Genomic DNA, 18,288 nt, shown 5'->3' on the forward strand with positions numbered 1-18,288 from the left:
ATAAAGTTGCCTACACTGGAGTTTTTTATTTAAGCCCCATAAAGCATCCCAGAGATGTTGGCTTCACAATCTGTCCTCCCTGTGGATCACGGCCTCCTGCTCCCTAGTGACTTGTCCTCCTTGCCTACAGGATGACCGCAGCACATATTCAACGATCTTAGTCATACCCCACTCCGGTGTTTATGAGGCTTGGGGCCTCATAAAGTTCAAAGTCTGTAACAACAATAAGTAGGCTCCAGCTTGGCTTGGGTAGCAGCTGCAGGCCCAGCAGCCAGAAGCTCCCAGCTGCATGAAGGGGTGCTGGCGACTTGGGGGAGGTGGGGAGCCTTGGGCTGGCCTGGCCCTGGCCTGGGAGGCCCAGCTTTACAAGCCAGCGTCTCAGGTCCTGCTCCCGGAGCTTCCTTCATTCATTGTTACTGGGAACTTCTGTGCCCAAGCAGCTGGGCAGCTGCCACCCTCTGAGGTACCTCCAGATCCTGCATGCTTGGGGCAGGCTGGTTTCTGCAGAGGCTGGTTTGGGGTTGAGGGAACACATGTGTTTGAATGGATGGAAAACTATGCAGTGGTTATCTGATTCTAACCCTCCGTTGTCTTTTTTTCCCCAACTCTGTAAGTTGTAGGTATCTGGTATACATGTGAATTGTCTCATCCGGGAGCGGTTCCCTTATCTACACCCCACCCTGGGGAAAACCACCTCTGCCTTTATTTTCACATCCATTTCTCTAGTCCTGATCTCTAAATGTGTCTCTTTTCAATTTTCTTTTGAGCCAGTTGGAACATCCTTTTGGTTCCCGTTGATCTTCATGAGTGAAATAAAACTTTAAACGCTTGTTTATATTCACAACTGTAACAATCATGCCTTCACCTTTTCCCAAAATTATCTTTTAATAAGGGTCAGCCGGGCTGGTTCGAGTCTCGCGTTTACCACTTCCTGACTCTGTGGCCTTGGGGAAATTGCTTCATCTCCCCGAGATGAACCTCAGCACTGCTCTTCTGTAAAACGACGGTGGTGAGGGTAGAGGGAACCCCGAAAAGCGGCAGCCTCCTGGATTTCTCGGCTCAGCGCCTGCCCAGGCCCCGCCCCTCGCCCGCGGCCCCGCCCCTCGCCCGCGGCCCCGCCCCACGTTACTAAGTCCGGGTCGCCCGGGCGCGAGCCCAGAGCGCGCACTGAGACCAATCCGAGCGGAGCAGCCGCGCTCCGCCGTCCCCATTGGCTGGTGGGCGGCCGCGGGGGCGGGCCCGGCCCTGCGATTGGACAGCTCGGGGTCTGTCCCCTCCTAGCGGGTGACGCGGCCGGGCTGCTCGCGGGCCCCTGGCGGACGTCATGGAGGCCGCGCGGGCTGCGGCGGGCACCCCGGTGGCGACGCGGCGGCGGCAGCGGCCGGGGCAGGCGGCCCCGGAGGCGGGCGCGGAGGACAAGCAGGCGCGGAGCCCGCAGCGGCGGCGGCGGCGGCGGCTGCAGAGGAGGTGGGGGGCGCGGCGGGGCGCTGGGTCCGCGGGCGGGGGCCGGGGCCGGGGTCGGCGCGCTCGGGGTGGCGGGGGTCGCGGGCGGGCGGGGGTCGGCGCCCCGGCTCGGGGACGGCGGTGGTCGATCCCCTCCCCCTCCCCCCACCCAGCCGTGGGGAGGGGTCCCGCCTCCCTGCCGTCCCGCCGCCCCCGCCCCGCGGCACCCACTGGGGGTCAGAAACAGGGGTGCAGACCCGGGGGGCGGCAGCGCGCGGCGGGGAGGGGGAGGGCCGGCCGGGGATCCGGCGCCAGCCCTGCCCTGCCCTCTGGGCGTGGAGCCTCAGCTTCCTCACCTGTAAAATGGGCTCATGGCGCCTCCCTCCCAGGCTCCTGCCGAGGCCCGGGGTCCCAGCCTGGCCCTGGGGGTGCCCAGTAGGAGCCCGCTGACGTAACCACCCTGAGCAGGACGGCTTCTGGAGGGGTTCCCTTTTTGAGCTGAGTCTTGCAGCAGGGCGATTGCAGGAGGTGGGGAATGGGGAGAGGAAGGGAGAGGAGTTTTCTCGTTGGAGGGAACCGAGTGGGCAAGGCACAGAGCAGAAGAGAGTGCCCAGCAGAGGTCCGTCCTCCCTCTTGGGAGTCCCCTGGTCAGTGGCTGCTGCTGGAAGCTGGGAGCTCGGACATGGCCCACTGGACACACCACCCTTATCCTTGTTTTTAAACCTGAGGGAGCAGGTCCGAGGGGTGTTTCGGGCTGAATGCGGGTGACAGCCGAATGGCGACTGGCTGGGGGAAGATGTCTGGTGGGGAGGCATGTTGAGAGCTGAGATGGGTGTTTCCCTGCTTAGTGGAGGAATAAAAGGTGACAGAGGTGAGCTCTGAGAGGTCCTGGAGGGGGCAGCCACAGGGATAAGGAAATCGGTCTCGGAAAGGGGCTTGGAAAGAGGAGGGTGGTGGGACAAAATTTGAAAAGTAGCATTTCCAGGGCATCTCCACTTTAATTCATCTCACATCTCATCCTTCCCATCTGCTCCGGCAGTTCTTAGGGTGCCCTAATCTCATTCCAAAATCCTTGGTCAGCGGTCGGGGAGGGCATATCCTTAGGAGGGAGTTTTGCTGACAGGCCTCTGCCAAGAAGTGGGGTGTTCACAGATGTTACCCCAATTAACAGAAAAGTGTGGTAGAGTTAGAGGATTTCACCTTGAAGCCCAGGCCAACAGACAGCAGCTCCAGTATCTTCTCACTGCTTCTCACTGCTCTTTCTGTCTTCTTTTAAAGAAAGCTGTTTAATTTAGATGTAACCAGTGTTTCCCAACTTAACATCCCGCAGGTACTCTTTCCCCCATAACATCCATCCATGAACACCTGGAGAGTTATTGTATGTTCCATGGAGTGCACTTGGGGCGACGCTATCGAGAAAGCTTGGCCCCTACCCTCTCAGGGCCTTAAACCTTCCATTGCTTTGATTATGCTTTGCCCCTTGGCCATAGCAAAAGCTTTGCACCCTGGGGTCTATATGCCTTGGTCTTAGGATCCTGAAATTTGGGTGGCTGTCTGAGGGTGGGTAGCTGTTTATTGCATAGATATCCAAGCGGAAAGCGATACCTGGCCACCACTGCAGGTCAGGGTGGACAGATCAGAGCTCACCAGCCCCTTTGGTTTCATAACAAGTTTCCATAGTTTGTATTTAAAAATGTCAGCCAGAGAATTTGGGGGGGTGGGGGTGGGGAATAGTTCATGTGCTTCTACATGTTCTTTATCCTTTTATTATTATTATGTTTTAACTCTTTTCTCAGAATGGAAGAGGAACAGGGAGAGGCAGTCTTTCGAGAAGTAGTCAGTTTTACCCCGGATCCTTTACCAGGTGAGAAGCCCCGAGGCTCTGCGCACCGTCTCCACGGTCCCACCTGGGGCTTCCTGGCCCAAGAACATGTCCACTGAGTCCCCAATGCCTCCCTCCTCTGACAGTTAGGTATTATGACAAGGACACCACCCAGCCCATCAGCTTTTACTTGTCTTCGCTGGAGGAGCTCTTGGCGTGGACACCCAGCATGGAGGACGGCTTCAACGTGGCCCTGGGTCCCCCAGTGCATCGCCAGCCCCCTCTGCGCAGCCAGAGGCCCCGGACCTTGCTTTGCCACGACATGAAGGGCGGGTACCTGGATGACAGGTGAGGACCCTGCCTTCTGTTCTCTTTGTTGTGTGTTTTCCTCGGGTGGGAGTTGGATGAAATGAAGGGAGGGGGCTGGGTGGTGGAAGGAGCAGCAGCTTGGGAATCAGGAGACAGGCTCGGCCACTAACGGAGGAGACGCAGGCCTCAGCTTTCCATCTGTAAAGAGAGAGAACTGGGTTAGGCAACATTCATCAACTGCCCAAACTTGAACCCTAGACTGCATGGCCCTGGGACTTGTTTCTTCACTTGCAATGTTTCTGGAACCTTCTTCACTTCAGCTCAGATCCCATTCTGGGCCCCTTGGCTCCTGGCTTCTGATGCTCAAGGTTGTTACAGTCCCCAACCACTAACTCCCATTTAAGGATATTTCATCCAGCGTTGCTGTGGACTCAGGTGGCGATTTGAAACGCAGATGAAATGATCTCAGGCTGCTCAGAGCTGGCTGTGGAGGTTCCACAAAGGTGTCTGGACAGTCCTGGGTGCAGCTCCTGGGTGCTCAGCCCCAGCCTTCCAGCACAGTGAGGCCACCCCCTGAAGGAACTGCTTACCTCTCTGAACAGGGTGGGAGAGCTGTAGGCTTGGAGCTTTTCCCTGAGCACCCTGTTTTCCTCTCCTTCGGTCATTTCTTCATCCATTTATTGGGGCTAAAAACGCTTCTTTCCTGCAGATCCAATGGCAAATGCCCACACACCCCAGAAAAACATTTCCCTTAAGACTAATCTTCTGCCAACAGGAACTGTAGCTTGCTCATACTTCTCTCTCCAGTCCGTGCCCTGTGCCTGTCACAGAGCGAGCTTTTAGAAGTGTTGACCAAATGGGACTAAAGGGTTGCCCCCCTTTTCCCCTAGAGGTGGTGGGGTGCAGACCCTGCTCTTTGGGACCTGACTTTGCTCTTTCTTTCCGCAGGTTCATCCAGGGCTCAGCAGTGCAGAGCCCTTACTCCTTCTACCACTGGCAGTACATCGACATCTTTGTGTACTTCAGCCATCACCTGGTCACCATCCCCCCGGTGGGCTGGACCAACGCTGCCCACAGGCATGGCGTCTGCATGCTGGGTAAGAGCCAGGGTCTCCCTTCTGCTGAGCCTATTGGGGAGCTCATGCCAGGGAGCCCAGGGACAAGTCTGCTTGGGCTTTGTCTGCTTCTGTGGGAGTCGGCTCCTTGCCCCAGCCCCGCCTTGGTAGGCTAGAGCAGGCATCGGCAAATGTTTTCTGGAGAGGACCAGGCAGTGAAGATTTCCAGCTTGGCAGGCCATTTGGTCACAGTTAACTAGCACAAAAGCAGCCAGGGACGACAGGTGAACCTGTGGCTGTGACTAGGTCCTAGCAGGGCTTTATTTACAAACAGGCTGTGGTCTGCCAGCACCTGGGTTAGAACAGCATTTCTCAGGCTTCCGCCTGCCTTGTGTCATTCATGGGGCTGGTGACCCGGACTCCTGGGTCCCACCCGCAGAGTGGCTGGCTCACTGGGTGTCTGGAGGAGCCTAAAAATCTGAATGTCCGACAGGTTTTCAGATGAGACTGCTGCTGTCCAGGAGCTGCCCTTTGGGAGCTGCTGGGTTGGAGGAAAATGGTGCCCACATCACTCATTTTGTCCCCATCCTTGCAGGGACATTCATCACAGAGTGGAATGAAGGCGGCAAGCTCTGTGAGGCCTTCCTGGCAGGAGACGCGCGCTCGTACCAGGCCGTGGCGGATCAGCTGGTCCGAATCGCCCAGGTCTTCCGCTTTGACGGCTGGCTGATCAACATCGAGAACTCCCTGAGTGTGAGTGCGGCTTTCCCCGGGCTGTGCCTGCTGCCGGCCCCGCCTCTCCTCGGCCTCGCCTTCCCACGCCCTGTGTCCTTCCTGCTCGGCTTCCTTTGACAACAGGAGCTACTTCTCCTTGCCTCCCAGTGGGGCCAGCTCTGAAATCTTAGGTGCTTTGCCGTGAGCAGGAACCTTTCCCAGTTCTGTTTCTGGAAACCTTGCTTGGCCGAGCCCGTGCTTTCCCTGTTCCTCTGATGCAACACTCCCTCTTTCTCAGCCTCTGTCTGAGCTGGATCCCTTTCATCGCTGCCTCTCGCTTTTTATCTTTTCCTGATGTTTGGGTCCATGCCTTTCCTGCTTCGTGGAGAAGGGAAAGGGGCACATCTGGCTTGGCCTTCATCTCAGTAGCTGTGGGGCCGAGGGACTTCGGCGGCCAGTGCTATTTCTGGGCCTCATTGACTCCTGGGCTTGGCCGTCTTCCCGTCGGTCCTGTGCCCGGAGCTCCTCAAGACCCCGGCTGAGCGAAGGACACCCCTGGGCCTCCCCGAGTGTCTTGTCTCCACTCCTCTCTCCCAGCTGGCTGCAGTGGGGAACATGCCGCCCTTCCTTCGGTACCTGACCACGCAGCTGCACCAGCAGGTGCCAGGGGGACTGGTGCTCTGGTACGACAGCGTGGTGCAGAGCGGGCAGCTCAAGTGGCAAGATGAGCTGAACGAGCACAACAGGTGAGCGCTGCCAGCCCGGTGACCCTGCGTCCTGGGCCCAAGAGGGCAGGAGAGGGAGGGCACTGCCTGGCTGCCTGCTTTGGGTGAAAAGGGGGGAAGGCAAAGGGCTGTCTAATATCCTGGTCACCATTAGAAATGACCTCCTGCCTCGTTATCCGTGTGCCGTATCGGGAGTTGCCAACAGTGATTTATGGGCTGTGTCCCGGCCCCTTGGGGCAGCCTGTGTTCTGGACCCAGGAGGTTGCCCATGGTCTGTGCGTTGTGAGTGGACGCGTGTACCAGGAAGGGAGAAGAAGGCCGAGGGAGCAGGCCCCATGCCTGGGGCTCATGGCAGGCCCTCGCCGCCCCACAGGGTGTTCTTTGACGCCTGCGACGGCTTCTTCACCAACTACAACTGGCAGGAGGGACACCTGGTGCGGATGCTGGCGCAGGCCGGGGGGCGGCGGGCCGACGTGTACGTGGGAGTGGACGTGTTTGCCCGGGGCAGCGTCGTCGGGGGCCAGTTCAACACAGACAAGGTGGGCAGCGGCTTCGTGCCCGAGGAGTGGTGGCCTAGCCTCGGGGCCTGCGTCCGGGGGCCCAGGGTTTCTTCTGGACCCCGCATTCTCATCCCAAGAGGTGGCAGCTTTCTTCCCGGCGACCCCTCCTGAGGCCGACTGTGTCCCGACCCGAGCCCTCGCGTCCGGCCTGTTCCTCGGGCAGCGTCGTGTAGCCGGGGTGGCGAGGGAGCCGCCTTGCTCCAACTGCTCTTCTTTCCTTTGGGGCCCCCTTTTGAGGACCCTGAGGTGGTGCTTCAGGCTTCCGGGGTTCACTTAGGGGATGGTGGAGGCGCGGCGCGGTGCTTCCTGCACTGCAGCTCGGGTTGGGGACCAGGGCGAAGCTGCTGCAGTTCGGGGAGCTGCTGGTTAATACCTCGGGAGTTTTCTCTGGCGAGACAGGTGCTGTCAGCAGTGAGAAAACGGGGGGTGCTGGGGCCGCTGCACCTGGTGCCGGGGGGGGGGCTGTCGGAGGGAGGGCCGCAACCGCCAGTTCAGCTCTAAGTGAAGGCTCTCTTTACCCCTGTGAATCTGATATGATGAGGTGTGTGTGAGAGACGTGGAGGCGAGAGATGTACCCTGCCGGCCCCCGCCCCGGGTCCCCTGCCCCCCCTTTCTTCCTGCCACCTTCGCGGTGCCCCCTCCTGGTCAGTCTCTGGAACCGCGGGGGAGGTGAGGCGGCAGAGCCCGGGGGAGCCGAGGGAGGGGGCACTGTACAGCCTCAGCCCTCCCTTTCCAGGCTGGACCCCACGAGAACCCGCCTCTGTCCCTGTGTGCAGAAGGCCAGGCTGGACCCTGGTCGGCCTCTTGACGTGACCAGCGATCTGGGGCGGGAGGCACCTCGCTGACTTCTGTCTCCCTAGTCGCTGGAGCTGATCCGCAAGCACGGCTTCTCGGCGGCCCTGTTTGCTCCTGGCTGGGTGTACGAGTGCTTGGAGAAGGAGGATTTCTTCCAGAACCAGGACAAGTGAGTGCTGCCCGTCTGCCAGGCAGGGAGGCCTCTTGTGGTCTTTCTCGGGCTTCCTCCAGTAGCTCCTGGTCTTGCTCTCCAGGGACCCCTTCCCGCGGCCGGTGGAGGGAGGAGGGGACCTGGGGGGTAAGGAATCAGCCCCCTCAGCTGCCTCCCAGCAGCAGCACCCTGGAGAGCCATGTGCAGGGAGGAGCAGCCGGCCGGGGAGCCCGGAGGGCCACTTCCCAGGGGCTTGTTCATCTGATGTTCCATAGTGGGGGAGGCTGCAGCCCCTTCCAGAAGGACTGTCCTGGGGGATGTGGGGACCCCTCGCATTCCAGTGCGCCAGCCCGAAGGGCACTGCACGCTCCCTGTTACCCGGACTTGAGCTGTCGCCTCCACGTGTCTCCCGTGCAGGTTCTGGAGTTTGCTGGAGCGCTATCTGCCCACACACAGCATTTGCTCCTTACCTTTTGTCACCTCTTTCTGCCTGGGCCTGGGAACACGGAGAGTCTGCCATGGACAGGTGTGTGGGCCACCACGCAGGGAGGCCCGGGGACAGTGGCTTCCTGAGTACGCCGTGTCTGACAGGAGGGCTGCCTTCCGGCCTCAGCCAGGCTGGGTTGGGGGGAGCCTTGGGGTGGGTGGGGTGGATGGCAGCTTCGCTCTGCCCTGTCGGCCCTGCTGTTTTCTCCACCGGGTCCTCCCTCTGATTCTGCCTTTTGGTTCAGGAGGAGGCGGTGGGGCCCTGGTATCACCCCGGTGCCCAGGAGATGCAGCCCTTGTTTGGAGAGCACAGACTGGGAGGGGACAGCCGGGGCTGGGTGAAGACGCACTGCTGCCTGGCGGATGCCTGGAGTGGGGGCAGCTCCCTGCTGATCCGGGGGGCGATTCCTCCCGAGGTGGGAGACGTGGCTGTAAGGTGGGTGGTGGCAGGGCTGAGAAGGCTGGGACTAGCTTCTCCCCCGCCCCACGCCGCTCACTGAGCGGGACAGGCAGGACGGTTGGCAGGGTTGAGAGCTGCAGCCCACAGAGTGGGAGGGCGCGGGGAAGTCTGTCCTGGCATCGCGGGCAGGTGCAGCAAGCTGTCCCGGCCCCGGCCCTGTGCTGGGAGGGCAGAGGGGCTGGGAGATGTCCTTTGGAGCTGGCTCAAGGGTGTCACTGGACTTTCTATGTAGTCTTATTAAAGGCCCTTTCTCCTCTAGGTTGTTCTCCCTGCAGGTACCACTGCCACCCAAAGTTTTCCTGTCCATGGTCTATAAACTCGAAGGGCCCACAGGTGTCACGGTGGCCTTGGAGCTCACCACAGGGGATGCCAGCAGCTGCCACATTGGTGGCATCTCAGCCCTGAACGGTGAGGAGACGGGGCTAGCCTGGTGCCCGCCTGGGGGCTGCCCTTCCCCCACCCTCCCACTCTGCTCCCGAGGGTGTGGGAGGAGCTGGTGTGGGCAGGGGTGGGTGAGTCCCACCCTTGCTGGCGTTGGAGCAGCTTGTGGTCCGAGTCTGGGCCGGCAGAGTCAGTCCTCAGCCCACAGCCCTGGCCTGTGTTGAGGCAGTGGCAGCGTTCTCCGGGGGGCTGGTTGTGTGCCTCAGTGGAGACGCGGGAAACAGGCCTCCCCCTGGCCGTGCCACCCAGAGCAGCCCCGTGAAGGGGGCAGAGGTGGAGGGAGCCCCGGCCAGCCCCAGGCCTGCTTTCCGTTATATTCTGTCCTCCCAGGGAGCACGTTCACCTGCCCTCTTTCTCCGAGGCCCGCAGCCCTCGCTACTGGAACACAGGCATCGGGCCTGTTCTAATTTGCTAATTATCCAATCAGAGTCATCACCCACAGTTGGGTGGGGCACATTTCCATGGAAACAACCTAATTCAAAAGTTCCAACTTAATCCCCACTAATATGTCTGTCCCACAAGTTTGCATCAAAGAATATGGCTTTTTCTGGGGGACATAATACATTCAAACCAGCACAGGCCTTCTCTGGGGAGTCTGGTCTGAAGCCCTGGGAGACCCTGCTCAGTGGCTGGAGGGCTGTCGACCCTCGTCGACCCTCGTCGACCCTCCTGGTGTGTTTCCCGTGGGATCCTCCTCTTTCTCCTCTGGATTAAGTCCTCCTCTCTCTCCAGCAGAAACAAGCACAAGGCACAGTCCCCGACCCCTCCGGGTGCCCCCCACCAAGCTGGCCAGATGGGCGGGCCGATGTGGCCAGCCACTCCGCGGGGGCTGGGTCCAGCGGTGAGTGCTTTCCTGTTACGTCCCCAGCAGGGAACAGCCACGTCATGGTGGCAGGGTCATGGAGCCCTGAGGCCCCAGAACGGGAGTCATACTCACCTGGGGCCAGGAGCTTGCTTAGGTCCCCAGGGGACACCTGGGGATGAGTCTCCTTGCCCACCATGGCTCGGGGCCTCTGAGCAGCTGCCCCGCAGTGCCAGGCTGGGATGGGCCTGTGTGACCTGCCTGTTTGCCCCCTGCCAGCTGCTATGAAGTGAGCCTGCGGGGCTGCCTCCTGCAAGACCTCTTCATTAACTTCTCCCGGCCTCCCGGCAGCCAGGAGGAGGAATCCTTTGTGTGTCGCCTGGGAGAGATCCAGGTGAGATGCAGGCCACAAGCCAGGGGCTAGGCCTGGTGGGAGCTTGTGCCTGCCAGAGGTCTGCTCCATCTTCTGGTTCAGAGGGGACGTGCGTGGTAGCTGGAGGGGCCCCTTGCCTCCCTGTGCGTCGGGGCCGGTGCTGAGGCGGCTCTCTTTTGCAGGTGGTGGGGGCTAGCAGCCTGCTGACCCCCCTGGCCCAGGTGCAGGCTGTCACCGTCTCCTGTGTCCGCTGGCAGCGAGCAGCCCTGGGCTTGGAGCGGGGCCCTGAGGGACTGCAGCTCAGCTGTACCCTGCACTGGTCCTACCCCCTCCCCCAAGCCCACTGCTTCCGAATCCACTGCTGGGCAGGGACAGGAAGCAGGTCTCGCGGCAGGGAGCTTCTGGGGCCAGAGAAGCCCGCACTCCTGGGCCTGGCCTTTGCCAACCAGTACCGGGTGGTGGAGCTGGCAGTGGACGCCACTAGGCCTGGCCAGGACGGCCGGGTGGAGTTCCTGGTGCAGCCTGTCCCCCGGGAAGGGTTTGTGGTGCCCGAGGCTGAGTGGGGCAGGGCAGTCTTGCTCTATTCCAGCCCCCGCGGGAGCGGACGTTGAAGCCCGCGGCCCCTGGCCTCAGGGTTGAGGTGTCTTCCCTCCCCGGCCGCCCCGGGCCTCTGCTGGGCCCAGGAGGGGAGCAGGCAGTGGCAGGAGACCTGGGCCCCGAGGGCTGGGGCAGAGGGCAGGGGTGGCCGGGTCCCCAGGGCTGCAGGTCATTTCAGGGGCATGGGTCACAGGAAACATTACTACTGGTGATAGGAGGTCCGTTTGCTGGGGTCCCTGAGGGGAACGGGCCCTCTGTTTTTGTCTCATCCTTTTCCACGGTTTATAGTTCCAAGATAAAAGTTAAAGGATTTGGGAAAGTTTAGTCTGGAAAATCCCATGAAGGGCCTTTCCTAATAGGCTCACTGATTTTTATGCAGAGAATGATCCCCTTTCATTCCTGCAGACTGAACTAGAAACGCGCTCAGCTGGTGGCGGGAAGGCTCTGGCGCAGGCCCGAGACACTGCCGGGACAGCAGAGGGCCAGGTGGAGACGCGGCGGCCCCGAGACCGGGCGCCCTGCCCCTTGGGGTCTGGCCCTTTCTCCAGGGCTGGTGAGCGTGACGCCGCCTGGGTGGGGTGGGCTGTGGCAGGTCACCTCCACAGTTTGGACTTGGGCAGCTTAACTTCCCAGGGAGCCTGCCGTCATTTCTGGAGAATTCCTGGTGGGCCTCTTCCAGGTGGTGGGTGAGGAGGGGCCTGCCTGAGGCCGGCTGCGTCCCACTTCAGACGAGCAGCCCCGGCTGGGCAGCCTCACCCCACAGGCCGCTCTGTTGGTTGCAGCCGGGGCCCTGGCCCTGCTCTCCCAGCCCAGCCCCGAGCCTTCACCTGGGGGCCTGGGGGCTTCTCTGCTGTCTTGGGCCTTCATACTCCCCCTTCTCAGCCTCTAACAAGAAGCGGGGAGACCGAAGGCAGGGGGCACAGGGTGGCAGCCCCGGGAGTGGGGTGACCCTGTCCCCAAGGTGGGGGTGGGAGCAGCTGTCCTCTTGCCGTGGCCCTCCCTCTCTTTTCCTTCTTGATGACTCCTTCCCTCCTCCCCCACCCAGGCTGACCACTGGCCAGCACGGTGAGGCGAGGACCCGAGTGAGCTACAGGCGGCTGCTCCCCTGTGGAGCCCTGGGCCTCCGTGGGGGCCTCCTGGTGTGGTCGTCTCTGGCCGGCATGGTCTTGGGTGACCCCCATGGCACCTCCCAGCCCTCCTCTCTGTCGCCCGTGGAGGGTGCGCTGTGATCCTCCAACAGCCAGTGCGCATGGGGCCATGACGGGCAGGGGGCGCCTTCATGCCATGGCTGATGCTAAGGGCTGGGACGTTCCGCTGGACGTCACCACCAGAGCCTGCCCGAGTCCTGGCCAGGGGTCTGGGGCCTTCACCTGACGCTGCAGCTGGGGACCACCAGGCGGCATGCCAGCCACGCTGCCTTCCCTTCTGCAAACACCTAGAGCTCTCAAATTTGGGGGCTTTGGACTGTTGTAAGGGATGGGGTGGGAGAACTTTCACTGGCCTCAGCGACTGAGCCCTGCAGGCGAAGAGGGTCTCAGAGGCAGGCCGCAGCCTTGGGGAGTGGATTCTGCACTTGGGGGTCTCACGCTCACCCCTCACTGGGGCGTCTTCACTCCCCCATGTCTCACGATCGGGCCCAGCCAGCTGTTCAGGTCCAGAACAAGCAGTGGGCGTTCCTTGTCAGCTGTTGCCCAGGAGAGGGTGAGAGTAGTGGACAAGAGAAACCACTCCTGCTGGCTGACCCCAAGCCAAGGCTGCCCTCACCCCGGCCTCTCCTCTGAGTCTAGAGCAGCCCCCAGAGTGTGAGGGCAGGGGTGGGCGGCCAGGCGGACACGAGTCCTCCCATGTTGGAGCCGCTCACTACTTTGTTTCGTTTTCAACAATTCCCTGGAGCTCTGAGCCCATCTCACCAAGTCTGAACCGGGGGAGCTAGGGGACCCCTTTTAGCCTCTCCCCTGCGTCCCCAGAGGACCCAGGGGGACCCCCCCATTTTTAAGTGCTGGTTCCCCCGAATATTTTATGCAGAGGAGGGAAAAAATTTATAGTGGCAATTATTTTCTCACAGTCTAGTGAACAGGCAATTAGAAGGAAGGGGAGTTCAGCAGAGCATGGCGTGCAGCGAGTCACCCCCCCTGCGCTGTCCCCAAGAGCATGGTCCCCAATCCCACCACCAATAAAGGCCCCCATGCAAGAAAATTAACGTGTCGGCATTTAAGCCTGTGCCCTCCAGTGGGTGTAATCGCTCTGAAATAAATCGCGCGGCTTTATGGAAAACAAAGACCTCATCTCATTGTGAGACGCAGCGCGCGGTGCAGGCTCACAGTTTTGGAATCTTGGCTTTTTAACTCCTGCTCTGGATCCTGCCCCTTCCCTCCCGGACGCTGTGAGAGTGGGGGTCCGTGCCCCCCCGCCAGGCCCTCTTCAGCTGTCTTCCGGCTCCTGCTCCCCTCCCAGGAGCGTGGGCTCGGGACCGGCCGGAGAAGGGCTTTTACCTGGAGATGCAGCTGCTCCTCGGGTCTCGGGCCCACAGGGCAGGGCCCCGGGTCGCTGTCGGACAGGGTGGGTGAGATCTGAAAGAGACTCCCCAAAGCACTGGCGACCACGCCGGGGACTATGCCGGCAGTTCCGTCCTTCCTCGGCACCCTGTCAGCCGCCACTCAGGAGGCCCCTCTGCCTCCTGGGACACGTCCCGTTGCAGCGGGGCTCATGCTGGCTGGCATCAGGCTGCCCCGGGGAGCGCAGCACCCATGCCACCCCGTGCCTCGGGGTCTGCTGCCTGCAGGGAGAGGAGCCCCTACTTGCCTGCCTATCCTGGGATGGGGGTTGGAGGGGGGCTGGGACTTGAAAATCTTGCTGAGAAGGGTCTCCTGGCTCCAACTGATGTCAGGCCACCCCCCTGGGCGAGCCTGCCTGTCCTGGACCCAGCCCCCCACCCTCCGCCCAGGAGCTGCCCAAATCAGAAAGAGTTGTCCTGGTTTGAAGAAAGAAATCTTTATTAATAATCTTGGTAATAATACTGTCACTCTGAGTGGTCACGCCTCGGAAGCAAACAGAATGGTAAGAAAGGGAGCCTGGGGCTTGGCCGCAGTCCTGCAGCGGGGTGCAGGGGCGGGGGCAGGGCAAAGCTGCTGCAAGAAAAGGACCCCAAGCAGCAGGTGGGCCGAGGGGCAGCTTTGTACAGGACGAAGAGCCGGAGGCAGGGGCCAAGGTCTATGTACAACAGGAATAGAAAAGGAGGATTTTGTTTCAATAGCTTCAGTCGCTTATGCTGAATATAAAGTGAGGTGCCTTTTTAAGTTTCGTGAGACAGTGGAGCCATGTTGGGAGCTATGTTTTCTTTTTTTTTTTTTGCTGCTTCCCCTACCCCAGCCCTCCTGTCTGCCAGGGGGCTTCTCCCTGCCACCTACTCTCTGCTCCCAGCACTGTCGTGGTGGGTGGGCGTCAGTCCCACTCCTCCAGCTCCTCAGACACCTGCCAGGGCAGGGGAGGGGCTGCAGTGTCCCCTCCTGCAGATGGGGGCTGCCCAGTCTCCCCTCTTGCACCAGTGCCTCACGGTCTCCCTGGGACCCCCACTCTGGCCACCAAGACCCATAGCACCAGGACCCCCAACCTCGCCCGTCCCTCAGTTGTTCAGCAGGACTGGGCATCCCGTTGCTACCCTGCTCGCCAGGGCCCCCAAGCCTGGGAGCCCCACAGGCTGCCCTCAGCACAAGCAGTGAGGCTGGCCTGCCTCCCGCAGGCCTAGCCCCTGGGGCCTGGCCCTGTCCTTGACTCCCAAGGGCCGGGGCCAGCAAGTCCCCGGCCCCCAGGCCCCTGCCTATCAAAATGTTTAGGTCCCAGGCTGGCCTGTCTCCTACTCTGCACCCCGGGCACCCTCTCCTGGGGTGGGGCAGGGCCGTGGGGAGCCTCAGAGTTCTGAAACTAAGTCAGCTGTTTGCATAGGAGGCGGCACCCCAGGGCTGCAAGTCGAACGGCTTCCAGGCAGGTGATTCTGCCCATGCTGGGGTGAGGGCATGGGCTTGGGTGGCATGGCATGAGGGGGACTGGGGAGGAGGCCTGGGGTGACGGGGTCTCGGCCAACGCTGGCGCTCCCTGGGAATGAAACGTTGCTCCCCTCCCCGCCACCCCTCCCCAGTGTCCCCCTCCGCTCTTCCCTGCTCAGGCCCGCGGCCCACGGTTTCCCACAGTCCTGGGGGTGAGGGGCCACGGGAAGGAAGACTCGATAGAAAACGGGGTCCCCCCGGCCACAGCTCGCCAGCACTGCCTGGGACGAAAGGGCAACCCCGCCAGGCTGCCCGTGGTCCGTGCTCTGCTCTCCTGGGCGCCACGGCCCAGCTCCTGCCGGCCGGCTCCTCGGTGCGCGCGGGCCAGCTGGTGGGCTTGCACTTGCTCGGATGCCTCTTGGTTTGGTTGGTTTTTTGTTGCTTGGATTTAACATCTTTTTTTTGTTTTGTTTTTTGTTTTGTGATTTTTTTTGTTTTTTTGTTTTTGCCCTTCATGGTCCAAGAAGAAAACGGTGGAAGCTTTCACTACAACAGAAACAAAAAGACAGAGCTTGCAAGTTCCCGGAAGCAATCGCCAAGCACACAGCGAGAAACGACGCTACCCACGCGGCAGGGCCCGGGAGGGGGCGGAGCCAGGGAGGGCGGGGCCAGGCCCAGGGAGAGGGTGGGGCCTGGAGGACCGATGCCAGAGAAGGCGGTGCCGGTACCCGGGAGAGGGCGGTCCAGCTGCGGAGGGGGCGGGCCTGGATAAGGTCCCGGCCTCCCCACATCTACACCGCCCCTGCCCGCCTTGGGGATGCCACTGTCTTCCAAGCTGCGTGGGGTCGACGGGGCAGCTCGGACTGAACCCGGCCGGGGGAGGGGGGGCAGCCTGTGGAGGCGTGGGAAGGCCGAGGCGGGACAGGGGCCTTGCTGGTCGGGCAGACGGCAGGGCATGGTGGATGGATGGACTACGAGGCCGTAGGAGGCCGTGGCCGATGAATGCCCGAGAATGAGATGCTACAGAAGGCCATGGCTGGGGAGAGGCAGGCCAGGGAGCAGGGAGCCTGTGGGCGGGACGGGGACCCAATCGCACCCCCTGGCTGCTGGGGTCCCCACATGCTCTGGCTGCCCTCCAGCCCTGAAGCCCGGCTTCAGCCAGTTAGGAAACTGGGATTTCGTGTGGCCAGTGTGGATAAACCTGTGCAGGGACACGCCTGGGAAGGGGTCCTGGCCTGCCTCGGATGACTTCCCAGTGTGGCCCAGGAGCTCCCTGGCGGAGTCTCAGGATTTGCTTAGAAAAAGTGCTCTCCCACTGGTCCAGGCTGGTCCCAGAGCCAGGAAAGGGAGGACCCATGTGGCCCCTCTGGGTGGAGGAGGATGGAGATCCTGCTGGCCCGGGAAGCTCCCACTACCACACTCTTCCGCAAGAAGATGGGGGCCCGAGCCGGGGCGTCAGGTGCTCCTCCCCTGCTCGCCATGGAGGGTTCCCCCTTCTGAAATGGACCCTGATAAAAGACGCTGTGAGCTTAAGGACAGGAAGGGAAGGTGTCTGCTCGAGAACCGACACCCTTACCAGGCTGGCCGGAGTTCCTGGCAGGTGGGGTAAGGTGCCACCTGCAGAGTGGGGTGCTGGGGGCAGGAGGGGAGTGCCCCCCACGCCGGAAGGAGGCCGGCTGTGGATCAGGCGGGAGAGCTGAGGCTGGAGGAAAATCTGCCTTTCTGTCTCTCACTCACAAGGGAGGCAGAGGGCTCGCTGGGACCGCACCATCGCGGCAGTTAAACACGGCGTGCTTGGGATACTTCCGCGACAAACGTCATCAATAAAATTTAATTTAAAATATCTGTTTCAGCAAGGGGCAAGGAGGGCAGTGCAGAGACAGCTCCTCCATCCCGGCCAGGGAGGGGTGGTGGACTAGAACCCCTTGCTCCCTGGTGGGGAGGGTCTGTGCAAGACCCCCGGACCCCGGGGGAAGGGGCAGGAGGGGGGTGTCGCAGGGCTGGCTGTGTGGGCTTCCGGGGAGGCCCGGGGTCCCTGTCCCAGCCTGGGCACCCTCCCCCCGACACTGCGCATACCGTACCTGAAGGGGGGGAGGGGCACGACACCAACAAAGGCAAAATGGGAAATTCAGCTTTGGGCATACAGGAGAAACCCAGGGTCAACGACACACACGCCACCGTGGGAGGGGTGGGGAGACCAGCCCGCTGCAGATAAAAGCCTACGCCCAGGAGGGTGGGCTGTCTCGCCGGTGGCTGTGGGTTGGGTGGTGACTGGCAGTCAGGGTGAATGCTGTTAGGGGCTGGGCCTCTCGCTAGTACGGGGTGAAGCGGCTGTACCCTCCTCGGCAGAGGCTAGCCTGCAACGTCAAAGATGAAAAACAGCCAGTCAGTACTGGCTCTGGGGGGATAGGCGGGTGAAGCAAAAAAGTTAAAAAAAAAAGATAAGGAAAAATGAAAAGCGGAATAGTAAAATCCCGTTTTCTTCCCCTCTGTTAATTTTCCTTGGGGAGAATGAGCATGGGGTTGTCATGGCCACAGGAGGGGCACACCTCGTGGTCTCGGGGCCAGGAGGGGGCTCTGGGGTCGTCAGCCAGGATGTTTTGGCGTTGCCCTTGGCTCAGCGGGCCCTTCACTGTGCCTCTTTCTCCGTAAGTGGAGGGAGTTTGAGCTGAGTCCCACTTGCCACCCTGGCACCCCAGAGGCGCTGCAGCGAGGGGAGGATTGGTCCTTCCAGGGTCAGGGTTTACCTCGAGCCCAGGACCAGTGGAGCCGGTTCCACAGCCCACAGGGGCTTTCTCTCCAGGGCCCCGCAGGGTCACCCGGGCCTGCCAGCTGCTCTCTGCCCCTCCATCCGGCCCCAGCCTTTGAGGGGAGCTCTCCTGTGCCCCTCGGCTTCCCCCACCCCAGCCACCAGCTTCACCAGAAAAGGGAAGAAAACGGCAGGTATAAGACAAGGGAAGTTTGGGGAAAACCTGAAAACTGCAATCACAGGAGGGGGAGCCCTCTGTGAGAAAGGGGAAGATTTTTGTTAGCAGCTGCCGCGAGGCTCGGGTCCCAGGGTCAGTGCCCCTACTGGTGCCGACAGCCTTGGGGCCCCCAGGCACCTGCTCCCCTGCGGTTGCTGGTATGCACTGCCAGCTGCTGGGAATGCTAAGGATTGTGGAGGAAAAAAAAAAAAAAAAAAAAAGACAAAACAAAAATTGGGGGGAGTCATCAAAACCGAAGGGGATGGGAAAAAATCCATCTTGGCTCTGAACCTCCTCCCTCCCTAACCCCCAAATGTGTTTTCATCTTTGATGCTGGATGCCAAGCTAGCTAAAAACTGACAATTAACAGAGCCCTGGGGCTGGGGCTGGAGCTAGGGTGGGAGTCCATGGGATGGAGATGTGGAGTGCAGAGTGGGCTGGGTTATATGTGCCGACAGCTGGCTGCACATGTGCACACACACACACAAGCGCACACACACACACACACTGGCCCTCACACTCCATCAGAGGCGCCCCGCCCTGCCCTCCCCAGTCTGTGGCCACCCTATGAGGCAGCCACGAGCAGGCAGCACCCACCCGAAGTGG

General features: G+C 61.2%; 2 protein-coding genes across 12 annotated transcripts in view; one reads left to right on the forward strand and one right to left on the reverse strand.

Annotated features, from left to right (window-relative positions):
* Positions 1 to 1,324: 1,324 nt before the first annotated feature.
* On the forward strand, positions 1,325 to 13,371 carry ENGASE (endo-beta-N-acetylglucosaminidase). 3 transcript variants are annotated; one of them, XR_005212689.1, is made up of 15 exons: positions 1,325 to 1,467; positions 3,240 to 3,307; positions 3,412 to 3,613; positions 4,523 to 4,671; positions 5,225 to 5,382; positions 5,941 to 6,089; positions 6,442 to 6,607; positions 7,489 to 7,592; positions 7,992 to 8,100; positions 8,306 to 8,496; positions 8,780 to 8,928; positions 9,694 to 9,802; positions 10,043 to 10,157; positions 10,319 to 11,286; positions 11,779 to 13,371. XR_005212689.1 is itself a non-coding variant. In XM_037809130.1 (14 exons), exons 1-14 carry the CDS (start codon positions 1,325 to 1,327, stop codon positions 10,745 to 10,747), a joined length of 2,241 nt encoding a protein of 746 aa, XP_037665058.1. In that variant the 3' UTR covers positions 10,748 to 13,371. The 3 variants fall into 3 exon arrangements, 2 of the variants coding, with proteins under 2 accessions (XP_037665058.1, XP_037665059.1); XM_037809130.1 differs by having other exon boundaries at positions 10,319 to 13,371; XM_037809131.1 differs by having other exon boundaries at positions 9,697 to 9,802; positions 10,319 to 13,371.
* Positions 13,372 to 14,040: 669 nt separating this feature from the next.
* RBFOX3 (RNA binding fox-1 homolog 3) overlaps positions 14,041 to 18,288 on the reverse strand; it is a 453,726-nt gene continuing 449,478 nt past the window's right edge. For 5 of the 9 annotated variants that reach the window (XM_037809693.1, XM_037809692.1, XM_037809695.1 and 2 more), the window contains one exon: positions 16,323 to 17,073. In XM_037809693.1, the coding sequence (XP_037665621.1) occupies positions 17,029 to 17,073 (45 nt within the window). In that variant the 3' untranslated portion in view covers positions 16,323 to 17,028. Of the gene's footprint in view, positions 15,263 to 16,313; positions 17,074 to 18,288 lie in introns of those variants that run through there. The other 4 variants (XM_037809697.1, XM_037809696.1, XM_037809700.1 and 1 more) reach the window with 4 other exon arrangements.

The sequence above is a fragment of the Choloepus didactylus genome, chromosome 18, assembly GCF_015220235.1.
Source record: "Choloepus didactylus isolate mChoDid1 chromosome 18, mChoDid1.pri, whole genome shotgun sequence".
Classification (NCBI taxonomy): Eukaryota; Metazoa; Chordata; class Mammalia; order Pilosa; family Megalonychidae; genus Choloepus; species Choloepus didactylus.